The sequence below is a fragment of the Hippocampus bargibanti genome, linkage group LG22 (genome assembly GCF_051943395.1).
Source record: "Hippocampus bargibanti isolate YZ-2025 linkage group LG22, ASM5194339v1, whole genome shotgun sequence".
NCBI classification, from domain to species: domain Eukaryota; kingdom Metazoa; phylum Chordata; class Actinopteri; order Syngnathiformes; family Syngnathidae; genus Hippocampus; species Hippocampus bargibanti.
Window position 1 is genome coordinate 4179250 of NC_142755.1, and position 13916 is coordinate 4193165.

Here is a 13916-nt window from a genome sequence, read left to right on the forward strand (position 1 = left end):
TCCTCCCCTCAGCACAACAGATGCCAACTACATCAAGCTGTCATGTCGCGCTTTTTGGGTTAAGTGGAGATTATTTGGGGGAGACATTTTGTACGTGCGCCTTTCGACGGCAAAGTCTGTTTACACATGTCCATATGTCGCAATTCTCGTCGAGTCATGTCGAACACAGGCAAGCTGTGGTAACATATTGAACGATGGCGTAAGATTTTGAACAACTTGAGAAATTCCGTCGTTTGTAATTCTGTTTTTTTGTTTACGTCAATGTTGTTCAATGATAGCAAAAAATTGCGGCACAGCACTTTTTTTAAACCCGCGCTAAAGCACCCTTACCAAGAAACTTTTTGCTATGCTCTCCTTTAGCATCTCCCAGGCAGCAAAATTAGACTTTTTTTTTTTTTTGGGGGGGGAGGTTGTTTTTTGAAAAATGAATGCACAACTGTCCCGAGCTGACGCGCTAAGACCTTTGGGCCAAACGAGAGGCGCGGCGAAAACAAATGCCTCGCCGCCGCGCTGCCCATTTGTCAAGACGGCACGGCTATGACAGAGCAATTGTAATGTGCTGAGGAGTGGGAGGCGAAATAATAAGGCACAGGGGGGGGGGGTGTCAATAATATTACGTTGTATTACGCCGCACGCATCGCCACGTGAATCCATCTCCCACCGACGCCGCCGCGTTCATTTCACTCTAGGGTGGCCACGCATTTATTTTAATCAGGCATTTGGCCGGCCGGGCTGACAACCGCTCAACAAAGTGGAGCTGATAAGGCTGATGATAAATCATAGCTCGCAGCTTTGGGGTCTTTCGGCCCGTCCGTTGATTTTGGCGGATGGGCTTTTGTCGGATTCTGGGAGGAATGTATGTCGCGATAAACTAGCATGCTGTTTCGATGAGAAGGTTTCTTCAGCCGTCATCTGTACAAAAGTGAAGGTTTCATACGAAAGTTTGTTATTTTTAATAGCCGATTCAGTAGAAACAAATAACAAACTTTCGTATGAAACCTTCACTTTTGTACAGATGACGGCTGAAGAAACCTTCTCATCGATGGACCACTCCTGTACGACTGAGAGCTTACACAGACGTATAGCATGCTGTTTGACTACCACTGTGTCATTGGTTGAGTAGTCAAAGTTGTATTTATTTATGTTTAATTTTATTTTTGTTTATTTATTTATTCATTTAGTTGTGTTTATTTATTTATTTGGTTTATTTATTTATAAATCTATTTATCTATTTATTCATTTATTTATTTTTCTATTTGTCGGTCTATCTATTTAGTCATTCATTTGTTTAGTTATTTCTTTGTTTATTTATGTATGTTTTTATTTATTTAATTTGTTTGTTTATTTATTTTAAATGTATTGATCTATTGATCTATTGATCTAATTATCTATTTGTCTATTTATGTATTCATTCATTTATCTATTCATCTGTTTATTTATTTATTTATTCATCCCTTTCTTTATTTGTTATTTATTTATTCATATTTTCATTCATCTATGTATCTATTTATGTGTCTATTTGTCTATTTATTCATTTATTTATACATTCATTCATCCCTTTATTTATGTTGTTTATTTTTTTTATTCATTGGTTCATCTATTTATCCATTTATTTATTTGTCTATTTTCCTATTCATTCATGCATTCATTCATCTATTTATCTATTCATTCGTCTATTTATCTATTCATTAATTCATCTATTTATGTGTCTATTTATTCATTCATTCATCCTGACTCAAGTCGAGAAACACCGCCCCCAAATAAGATGGCCCCCCGCCTTTGTGGATAGCTCGCCTTGCCCTTTCAGCACAGCCACTGGTTCCAAATCTTTTTAATAGCTCTTTTTTTGTTTCGTTTTGTTTTGCTCCCGTTTGTTTGTTTGTTTTGAAGTGAAAAATCACCTCCCATGAGCGTCAGTGTCTCTGGCCATCTTTAAATCTTTCCACCCCAGGGTCACCATCGGGCTTGAGATGTCATCATTACTTTGATTTACGGCCAAATGCGAGTGACACACACGTGTCACGGAAAACACTTTTTGGCGGAGATGACTAAACGCCAAGTGTGTTTTCTGGCGGCCTTCAAATAAACACTTTTTCCTCTTGTTTTCCTCGGATGACATTATGTTTACCATGTTTTTTTGGTGTGGGTGAGGGGATGGTTGTACTTTGTACCTCACCTCACTTCATTGCAAAATATTTAGTGACCTTTTATTTATCTCTTTCTTGTTGTGCTCGGGAAATAATAAAAAAAAGCTGAAACTAATCCCAAAACTAACTATATCTCAACTCATACACAGCTATTTTTAACTAATTAAAATAAAGTATTTTTAAAAATGACATTTTAACTCATTCACTGCCTTCACTAATTCATTCGGGAATTGAAAATATAACGTAGAGCGCCATTCCCGAATTTGTTCGGGTTTTGGGTTTGTTTACATGCTTGGGGGCCGATAAAGCGCTGGTTATGGCCTTTTGCAATGTTTTTTTTCTTTTCCACAAGGGGTCCAATTTCCCTTTTTTCCATATGAGTGCTTTGTTACAGCTTCAGCTGTTGTTAAAGCGCTCTACAAACCAATATGTACTATGTGTTGTATTGCCCCCATTTCAAACTCATATAACTCCAGACCCATATCATTTAGGAATTAACTCTTTTTTTGGTGATGAAAGAAGATAGTCTAAGGTTTCTTACGCGGCATTGAATGTTTACGTAGTCCAAAAACTCAATATTCTGCAGGTTATTCAATTTGAGTAAAAATGACAAAAACCCTGGCACCGGAGTGGACACATTTTTGCATTGTCTGGCAATGAATGAGTTAAAGATCAAATAGTACCACAATTATAAGACGATTGAAAATAATTCATGGCAAAACATGATAAGAGTCTCATACAATATAATAGCGACAGGACAAACATCAAATAAAGTAAAGTATCCGGCAATCGCCTTCCTATGTGGCGGCCATTTTAGTAGGGGCAGCGTTCCCATTAAAGGCAATCCACCTTAATGTCATCCGGGTCATCAAATTTCACAACGAAAGCCATCTAGAGTCAATGTTGTTGGCGTCAAATGTCACACCGGCTCAAATTTGACCCCCGCAATATGGAGGGGCATTTATCACACAGAACGAAAAACTATGCAGGGCTATCACGACATTGTGTACATTTCCCCAAATAAAGTCGATTCACAACCCAGCAAATACGTACACTGCCCAGACCGGAGGTAAATTGAGCACATTTGTTTCCATTTCCCGTATAGAAGCACTCGGGGAGGAGACAGCGCAGCGCGAAGGCATTAAGAGGATATTAATTTAGCTTTACTGACAGCCGCCGCGTTGACAGCGGCGGCGACGCGAGGGCCCTCGTTGATGAGACGTGGGTTGAGTAATGAGCTCGGGCGACTGGAGAAAGACGAACGGCCAACCGACAGCGACTTCAGACGTCGACGCGGATTTTTGAGACGTCGGTCTGTGTTTTCAGGAAGTTCAACGCGTAAAACGTCGCCGTCCGCGCCGGACTCGCTGTGACGAGTTTATTATCTGCCGTTGGGCGGAGAAGGCAGTGGATAAAAGATAGCAAGATGGCGGAAGAGGAGGCCGATGAAGGTGGAGAAGGCGTCTTGATCTCCCAAGACGTGACACATTTGATTTTGTTGACATGCATTATTGAACAAACGCGGCGCTTCATCTGCATATCCCCTCGCAAGTCTTTCCCGGCGTCTTTGTCGGCGCCGTCGTATTTATAGATTTGTCGCTTCCCGTACGCGCTCGCCTTGTTTGAAGCCGCCCCGCTGCGAGGCGCGATGGCGAGTTGGTGGAAATTACACAAATAAGACGCTGTTATGGTTGATAGTGAAAATCCGATTGATTATTTGTTCCTGACTGTTTTTTTTTATACTTTTTTTTGTCTTTTTTCATTGATTATGATTATATTTGTTTGATCACAAGAAGGAAAAATGTAGGTTTTTTTTTATTTGTCTTTTTTTGATTGATTATGATTATATTATTATATGATGACGAGAGGGTAAAATAGATATAGAGATATTTTTTTAGAGTTTAGAGCTATCCCTTTCAAATCTTTTTTTTTAGTCTGGAGTGGGGTGAGCATTATTTAATTGTTTTTATTTATTTATTTATGTATTTATTTATGCATATATTTATTTATGTATTATCCCCCCAATTTCAATTATTCCCCCCCCCAATGTCATGTATTTATTAATTTTTATCTGTTTGTTTATTTCTATATGCATTTATTTTATTTCGCCCAAAATGGATGTATTTATGTATTTATCCATTTATCCATCTATCTATTTAGTTACCCCGTTGTCACTTATTTATTTATTATTTTATTTGCTCCAGTATTTATTTCTTTATTTATTTATTTACTCAATTATTTAGTCATTTATCTCTATTTATTTTTTTATTTGCCCTAGTGTTTATTTATTTATTCATTTATTCAATCATTTAGTCATTTATCTCTTTAATTAGTTATTTTTTTTATTTAGTCATCTATTAAGTGAGGCATTTATTTATTTATGTACTTATCTATCTATCTATCTATCTATCTATCTATCTATCTATCTATCTATCTATCTATCTATCTATCTATCTATCTATCTATCTATCTATCTATCTATCTATCTATCTATCTATTTACTTAGTTAGTTAGTTAGTTAGTTAGTTAGTTAGTCAGTCAGTTAGTTAGTTAGTTAGTCTGAAAAGTAACTGTGATTTTGATGCGCATATGTCACTGCCTCAACGACACCCAAAAAAATTCTACACCACAAGACGGGAAAAGGCTTTTTGATGGCAAAAGAGCGTATTTACGGCCGGGAGAAACGCTGACTCACTGCACGTTTGGCTTTTATTCCTCAACGGCGTCATCGTTTCTCACCATTCGGCGCACACGACCGCCACGGACGTTTTAACAATGGCGGAGTAGCTTTTTAGCTTGCGAGGTGGCGGCAGCAAAGCAAGTTGAATCTTAACTCCTGTCATTAAAAGTAGCAAGGGAACCCTAATTTGAGAAACTTTCCGCTTTACGCCCCGGACACGGTGAGGGTCTTTGCCACCGTGCTCACAAATGCTCATTACCCCAGGTGTTGACCCCCCCCCCCACCTCGCCATCTCAGTTCATTAAGACGAGCGGTCGAGTGTCGGAGACTCGAGTCCGGATTTAATCACAACTTCCGCTCTGGTGCCAATCACAATTAGGCCCCGATAAGCCTCTGCAGTCACGGGGGGGCCCGGAGGCTTCCATACACAGACAAAGGTTAATTTGTGAGCAGCGAGGGCACGGCTACAGAGTCAAAGGTCACCTGATTGAATACGCAGAGTCGGCGCGCGGGCGTGCGTACGTGCGTGCGTGCGACGGGGGCGCTCCGCCGCAATTACAAAAGTTGATCGGTATTCATGGAGGTTCCTTCACAGCTAACGGCTACGCTACCTTCAAATAGACGCCTTTGATTGAGATGAAGCTATGGAAAGGCATTTGACCATTTATTGGTACTCACTAGCGAGACTATTTAGCAAACTAGTAGTGTTGGAAAGACCCCCCCCCACCCCCACCCAATGCTAGTTCGGACACACTAAATTGAAATAAAACATGATCTCAAGTAAATTAACTCATTTGCTGCCATTTCCGACTTTATTCGAGAATTGAAAAGCGCGACGTGGAGCACCATTCCCGGATTTGTTGCAGGGGGTGCCGATCAAGTGCCGGTCAGACTTCTGGCAATATTTTTCCCTTCCACGAGGGGGCAGCATTTGCCTTTTGTCCATGCTCGCGCTTTGTTACAGATTCAGTTGTTGTCAAAGTGCTATAAAAATCAATATGTATGTATATTATTGTATTTTGTACATCCACCCCCATTTTAAGCTCAGATAACTCCAGACCCTTATAATTGAGGAATTAACTATTTTTTTCCTGATGAAAGAAGAACGTCTAAGTAATTTTTTGCCGCGGGCCACATTGTAGTTATGGTTTTCTCTCAAGGGTCGTAATGAATTTGGGGAAGCCATTAGAATGTTTAATCACCTCCAAATATTACATATAGAGCGCACGACAAATTAATGAATAACTAGTTTTCAAATCTGAAGTCAAGACTGTTATTGTAGTTTACATCCAAAAATATGAAATTTTGGTGAGGATTTTAGCAAGCATCATGGAATTTCACAAGTTTGAAGTGCTTTCGCGGGCCGAAGAAATTGATGCGGCGGGCCGGATTTGGCTCCCGGGCCTTGACTTTGACACCTGTGGTCTAAGATTTCTTATGGTGCATTGAATGTTTATGTTGTCCTAAAACTCAATATTTTGTGGTCCTGCAATTTGAGTGAGAATGACAAAAACCCTGGTACACGACTTTGTTTGCACACTGATACCTGTTGTACCTTTTGACTCAGAAAATCATTAAACACTAAATGTGAGCAAAAAATGTCCTTCAGTCCTTAATTTGGGCGGCGGGGGGAACGACAAGGGTCGACCTGCGACTTCGGAAAAATCAGAGTGACGTGACATCAGGTGTCACGGAATGACGGCGAAGCACATTGCCGGATTTTGCGTTGCTACGTGCGTCTGACCTCGCTCCCTGTGGTGTATTTGTCATCCGCAGGCCAACTGGCAGCGGGGACATGTGAGATTGTGACGCTGGACAGGGACAGCAGCCAACCGCGGCGGACCATCGCCAGGCAGACGGCCCGCTGCGCCTGCAAGAAGGGCCAGATCGCCGGAACTACGAGAGCCAGACCCGCTTGCGTGGATGGTAAGGCTTTGGGTTTGGTCCTGGGGGGGGGGACGAAAGTGCTGTGGAGTGCACGGTGTTACGTCACAGCCTCCAGATAGCGCCGCCTTAAAACTCGAGTGGTTTACTGTTACTTGGAAGTGAGTGATGAGAACGCCCTAAGATGGAGGGAAGCCATTTTGTTGACGTTTCAATTTGGCGTTCAAGGGCGTTGCGCAACTATTGAGTTTGAAATATCCCGATTATTTTTTGAAAAGAAAGAGGGTGAGAAGTCGAATATGTTTGCGGGAGTGATATCATTCCAAGGCTAATTAATAGTAGTGATAAACAAGTGCAAGATAAAGGTAAAAATGTGCCGTTCCGAAATCTAACCTTGCTTCATCTCACTTTCGTTTTAAGGGCCGTTAAATTCATTCCTTTTAAAGGGACCGGAATAGAAGTCAAACAAACAAACAAAAAACCAGCCCAAAGAAATGAAAATGTTTAATTTAGTTATTTATTAATTTATTAATTCATTCATGTATGTATGTGTTTATTTATTTATTTGTTTGTTTATTTATTAATTTATCTATTCATTTGTCCATTATTTATTCATGTATTTATGTTATTATTATTTATTTGTTTATTTATTGTTTTATTTGTCTATTTATCCATGTATTTATTTATCTATTTATTTATTTCCCAATGTGTTTATTTATTTATCTATTTATCATTATGTATTTATTTATTTACTTATTTATTTACCAATGTATACATTTATTTATTTATTTATTTATTTATTTATACATTTATGTATTTATTTGCCCGTTTATTTATGTATTTATGTATTCATGTATGCATTCATGTATGCATGCATGTTTGCATTCATGTATGCTTCATTCATTCATTCATTCATTCATTCATTTTGGGTGGTGCTACCGTCATCAAATAAATAATTTTAAAAATCCATTTTGGCTATCCTTACACGGATAAATCAATGTTTATACATTTTTAGTATTTCATTTCCTTGTATTGATCAAAAGGCACTTGAGCGGAATTGGAAAAAAAAACCCTCAAACGTATGAATATATCGCAGGTACAAAAATCCAACTTTGTGTGCATATTTTGCGACGCGGCGGTTGTAATTTACAAGCTCCCGCCGTACACCATTGCCTCCTGTCGGTGTAAAAACTTTATTGCCGGTAGTATTTTAAACATCCTGAGGCTTTCCATTACCGCCATGCAAATGTGCTTATCGGTCGGTGCAAGTGCAGTTGGAAAACCCAGCGCGGCCACCGGTGACCCGAAATGTCGCAAATGGGAATTCAATCATTCTAATCCACTGGAGTCCTTGAGTTCTACCTCTCGTTGGCGCCCTTCACGATTCCGTGTACCGACTTGGAGGCCATTTTGCGATAATCCATAGTCGGCGTAGCAACACGGGGGTGCTTCCAGGTCACGATGTCTTATTAGCGACGAAGACTGTCGTTGAAACTGGGATTGCGTACTGGTTCTCGAAATCCTTCCCTCACTTCACCCCCCTTGAAGACGCCTGTCGCGTATCTGCAATCTGCTACTCGGGATTCTTTTTTTATCCCGCGCGCCAGCCTGATGACTTATGAGTGAGGCCGAGGTTTCGGCGAGACTGCTGAGCCGGAAACAAAGAAAAGAAGCTCTGAAGAGTCAGGGAGAGAGAGAATGTGGCGCCTGTGTTATGCCTCAAACGCTAGTAAAATGAATTGTCTGTATGTATGCAGTATGTTTGAGCACCCCTCGGAAAATTGTATCCATAAATTTGAATGGTGTCATGTGTTACGTAATTTTCTGTGCAAAACAAAAATCCGCCTCCAAACGGTCAAGTCGTTCGAGTGTGACTTTTGACAAGTTTGAGCGTTTGGTTAGCGTTTACAATCAACGAAGGCGTCGTCGACCAGTTTTGCGATTCATTTGAAAGGAACGGGAGGTGATTCGCAAATTAAGACACCGCAAATTCCGACATCTGAACGAGCTAAGTCATTTTATTTTCCGATGTAGTATTTTAAGGGGGAATAGAGTTGTTTTTGGCTAGCAGGCTAACCCTTTCGGCTAAATAACACCCAAGACAAGCAAGGACGGGACTGTTATTCTGTTGGATGAATTATGCCATTAGAAATTAATTGTAGCTTCTGTCATGTAGCATATGTCATGTAGTATTTCATTGTTCCATCTGTCACGGACGCCTAAGTGCGATCGGGAATTACGGTCTTCCCGAAAACCAACGGGCGCTACGTTGAGAGCAGAGTTTTCCAAAGTGCCTTAACATGCCAAAAGGAACCAAGGGATGGCACGTTATCTATTATGAATACGATCTTTCGGTTCAAGGATTCGTATCGCAGCAACGTGTAAATGACCGCATGATAATGCGAATCTGAATTTGGCGTCGGCGCTTTTAGATACGACCGTAGCTGTGTGGGAGGGGTCGAGAAGGGGGGGTGGTCTGTTGGGGCAATCATGTCATAACAGCTCCAGCAGGCAGTTAGCAAGCTAGCCGCTACCGCAGAACAGAACTAAGATCCGCGGGGAGGCGGACTAGAAAAGGTTGAATGTGCAATGCAAAGAGAGCACTTGCTTTCTTATGTCTCCTGAGCCCCCCCCCCCCCTTTACATTCACGTGTAAATGGATGGCCGCGGGCTGCGGTCTTGTCCAAGGAGTCGCAAGGGGGTAGGCAGATGGGTACCACAGCCCCAAGGTGGACCCCTTTTCCCTTTTTGGAGCGTGACATAAATCACATGGCGCCATGTTTTTAAATCACTCAGCCGTCCCGTGTAACCCCGACAATATCTTGTCGTCTTCTTAGAAATCTCCCGGTTTTCAATCCCCGTTTGCTATTCTCTCCCAACCTCGAAGAATGAGATAATCTTTCATTTGCAGTGTGATTGCATTTCCCCTCTTTGAAACACACGCTCGATTGCTTTCTGGTGTTAGCGTGCGTGATTTGCTTTAATCCCCCGTCTGCTTTTCTTTCCGTCCTTATAATTAATCATCAAGGAAAAAAGAAAAAAAACAAACAGGTCTTACCCCCCTCCCCCTCCGTCACCCCACCCTCCATTTTGTCACCAATATGTGATAAAATGAAGCAATCTCACTCTTATTATGCCAGCGTGACGCCGATCGCGCGTGTGTGATTGCGATCCGCCGCCGAGCGTGGAGATGAAGGAGCTATTTGGTGTCCAAGTCGATCATAAAACAAGCATAAAGCGGAGGTAACGCGATGACATTAGGCAAGAACGCGACGCTGTTTTTAGGCTGCAAATCAATGGCTTTCGAACGGCAAAATAGCACTTTGCGCTAATGGCGCAAAGTGCTACTTTTCAGAATAACGGTTACTTTTCAGAATAACTAACTAATTCCGGTTAACTCTGAGGAAAATTGTCGACGGCTAGCTGGGTGAATGAGTTGGACTTTTGACTTCAGTGGGGAGAGGCTGTGATTGGCAACCCAAAAAAACATAAGCGGTTTAAGGTGTAATAACAGGCTTCACCACTAGGTGGCTAACGTCACGAAAGTATCAACTTTGACAGGCGGGCCGACAAAAAGTTATCTGTTGTTAAATTTTTCAAGCTAAGTTATCACCGTGACACCAATCTTCAAGCTAAAACGCCGCCATTTTTTTAAATTTGCTTGAAAGCCTTTATCATCGCGGAATTGATTATTTTAATTCATTCACTGCTATTCCCGGATTTTATTCGGGAATCAAAAAGCAGGACGTGGAGCGCCATTTCCACGAATTTGTTCTGGTTTTGGTTTTTATCTTGCGGGGGGGTGCCGATAACACTTTTATATTGCCCAACTTTGGACCAGAGTGAATTATGGTGGCGGCCATTTTGAAACACTTAGCAACGCTAACATTTAACTCATTCACTGCCATTCGCAATTTTTTTCGGGAATTGAATATATGACAGAGCGCCATTCTTGACTTTGTTCGGGTTTTGTTTTTACATACATGGTGCCAATAAAGCGCTGACCAGTTTTTCCCTTCCACGAGGGGGCAGCATTTGCCTTTTGTCCATGTTAGCGATTTGTTACAGCTTTAGCTGTTGTTAAAGCGCTATCTAAATCAATATGTATGTATTGTATTTTGTACTGCTGTCCCCGTTTCAAGCTCATATAACTCCAGCCCCAAATAATTTAGGAAATAACCCTTTTTTTCTGATGAAAGAAGAGAGTCTAAGGTTTCTTACGCTCCATTGAATGTCAATGTCGTCCTAAAACTCAATATTTTGTGGGACATGCAATTTGAGTGAAAATGACAAAAACCCTGGCACGGGAGTGGACACATTTTTGCACTGGCAGTGAATGAGTTAAATTGCCCCTCCCTGGTTGAAAATTCTTTTTTTTCCCCTCGCCATTGTCAAACTTCAATGTGCCCATGCACTTATATAACAATGAGGTCGTCAAGGATGCCCCCCCCCCACCTTAAATGAATTCATAATCGGGGTGGCGGGGTGTTTGGCGTAATATTCATGAGGCTTTGTTCTCATGGCAGTTAGATAAATGCAAATAACGGGCAGCGATGTACTCCACCGCCGGGCATCAATAACCAAACTGGGGTGACGTCAGCGGGCACCTGCGTCCACTTCATCGCTCGGGCGGATTTGCGGAGGCGGAAACAAACGGCGAGGAAAGCGACAATGCAAATTGACCGCGGCGTGTCGTCCAATATTAACGGTTGCAAATTGATCGTCGATCGCATTCATCTGCCAAATTGCGTTGGGTTATAATGAGGCTGCAACACTTTCGGAAATTATTTCACACAATCCTCCTTTTTGTTCGATTTTCATGCTCTCTGTAATCCGAAACACAAACCGCGTTACTCTTTCCATCCTCTGTGTAAACCCACAAAGAATGTATTTTCATGACAAGCCACTCTATGGGGACAAAAAGAGGAAAAACAAGATCTGCGTTGCTATTATGCCATGCAAACAAATACGAAAAAGAAAATGGAGATGCTCATTTGGGAAGCGTATGCGTCCTCGCTCTCTCTCATTCTTTGTCAAAGACACTTTTCTAAACTCCGCTACAAGCTCGCTCGCTAATAAATTATTTCAGACAAACTAGGTGTACAAAAAAATTGATATATTATTTTTTTCACCCCTCTTCCAGACTCTTTTTAACATTCCTGATGTCTCCGACAACTGTCAAATAAGCGCTCAAAGCAAATATTTATCTCATGCATTTCCCCACTGTGAGACGAATAAAGGTTTATCTAATGTAATGTAATGTAACGTAATCTAATCTAATCTAATCTAATTTTATCTCATCTGATCTAATTTAATCTAATTTCACCTAATGTAATGTAGTTTAACCTAACTCATCTAATTTAATCTAATCGAATGTTATCAAAACTGTATCACTAAAAAAATGCAATATTTTCTTATTTGGATGAAGTGATTCCACCTGAGCCAGTTGATTATTCAACCATAATATGAAGAAAACTACCATTTTTTTAACTCATTATCTGGCAGACAAAAATGTCTCCACTCCAGAAAATTGAGTTTTAGGCGACATAAACATTCAATTCATCATAAGGAACCGTAGACTCTCTTCTTTAATCAGAAAAAAAGTTAATTCCTAAATGATATGGGTCTGGAGTTATCTGATCTTGAAATGAGGGCAGATGTCCAAAATACAATGCAACACATACATAGTGGTTCATATAGCGCTTTGCTGAAGCTGGAACAAAGCGCTAATATGGAAAAAAGGCTAGGAAGGGGAAAAAACAAACAAGTCTGACCAGCGCTTTATCGGCACCCAAGCATTTAAAAACAAAACCAGAACAAATTCAAGAATGGTGCTCTCTAACACATTTTCAATTACCAAACTAAATGGTGAATGGCAGTGAATGAGTGAAACGTTAGCGTCGCTAAATGTTTTGAAATGGTCGCCACTGCCCGCTCGTGGAAGGGGAAAAATATTGCCAGAGGTCTGACCAGCGCTGTATCGGCACCCCGGCAGAAAAACTAAACCCCAAACAAATTTGTGAATGGCGCTCCATGTCATGCTTTTCAATTCCGGAATAAATTTGGGACTAAATTTGTGAATGAGTTAAACGTTGTAGGGGGGTTGCTACATTTTTCATCACTGCTCTTTGAGGTGAGTCGGCGGGGGTAAAACGTTGCGACTATGGATGAGAATTAAAATGACGTGTAAGATTTTTTCTTTATTTACACGTCTCGTGCAATTGGTTGCAAAGGTTTTCTATCCTTTCACACCGGCACCCCATCCCCTTTCAAATTGCTGCTGCGGACTGCAAATGTCCCCATTGTGGGATGAATAAAGGTTTTCTGATTCTGATTGGCCAAAGATGGCCGCCCCCTACCCCCTTCAAAGAAAGTGCAATTTTGGTCTAAACTTAGCCTGTCAGGCAAAAGGCGATGAGGCTAAATGCGCTACCTGTTTTCCCAGAAGTCCGCTCGCTAGCACTTCAGTGTTTGATGGGCCGTGCTCTCCACCTCGCTGCTCTAATTGGAAGCGAAGAGTTCCCCTGCTGTGAGCACGCACGCGGGAAGGGGAGGTTCTGTCCGTTCACCCAGCCACAGGCTATAAACAATTAATTCGCAATTACCGCCCGCGCACTCGGCGAGGTCGCGATTTAAAGCAGGGGGGTTGATGTCGACGCATCGCCAGCCCGTTGCTGTTTTTTTCCCGTCGTCCGATAAAGACTCGACTTGCAGCAACACGATATAAACGTTTCCCCCTTCTGGCAATATGCGAAGAGACAGCTGGTTCCCCCCCAGTAATTCCATATTTAATGTCTTGGTGTTGGCCCGTGGCACACCGGGAGCGAGGCCCCGCGGGAGCGCAAATAGACTTTCATTGCCACTTGTTGACGGAAGCCGAGATGAGGCGAGCCAATCATCTGTTGAGCGTCTCATCGCAATCCGATTCCAAGACTTTACTCGCTCGCTCGCTCGTCGTGAGTCAGTCACAACGCACTTTCAGTCCGTCTGGTGTCTAGCGAGTCGCGTTCTCTTTTTTTTTGTTTTTACACCAGAGTTAGTCACCAGGTGATTATCATTTCCTGTTTCCTGGCTCAGAAACAGGAAGTTTAACTGGTGCGATAGTTCCGACTTTGGACCAGAGTAGGAATAATCAGATGAATTATGGTGGTGGCCATTTTGAAAGATTTAGCGATGCTAATGTTGAACTCATTCACTGCCATTCA

At 41.5% G+C, this 13916-nt stretch overlaps 1 protein-coding gene across 2 annotated transcripts in view; it reads left to right on the top strand.

Moving 5' to 3' along the window:
- tafa5a (TAFA chemokine like family member 5a) overlaps window positions 1-13916 on the top strand; it is a 73700-nt gene that overhangs the window by 41009 nt on the left and 18775 nt on the right. For both annotated transcript variants that reach the window (XM_088989250.1, XM_088989251.1), the window contains exon 2: window positions 6604-6753. In XM_088989250.1, coding sequence (XP_088845376.1) covers window positions 6604-6753 — 150 coding nt within the window. The remainder of the gene's footprint in view (window positions 1-6603; window positions 6754-13916) is intronic.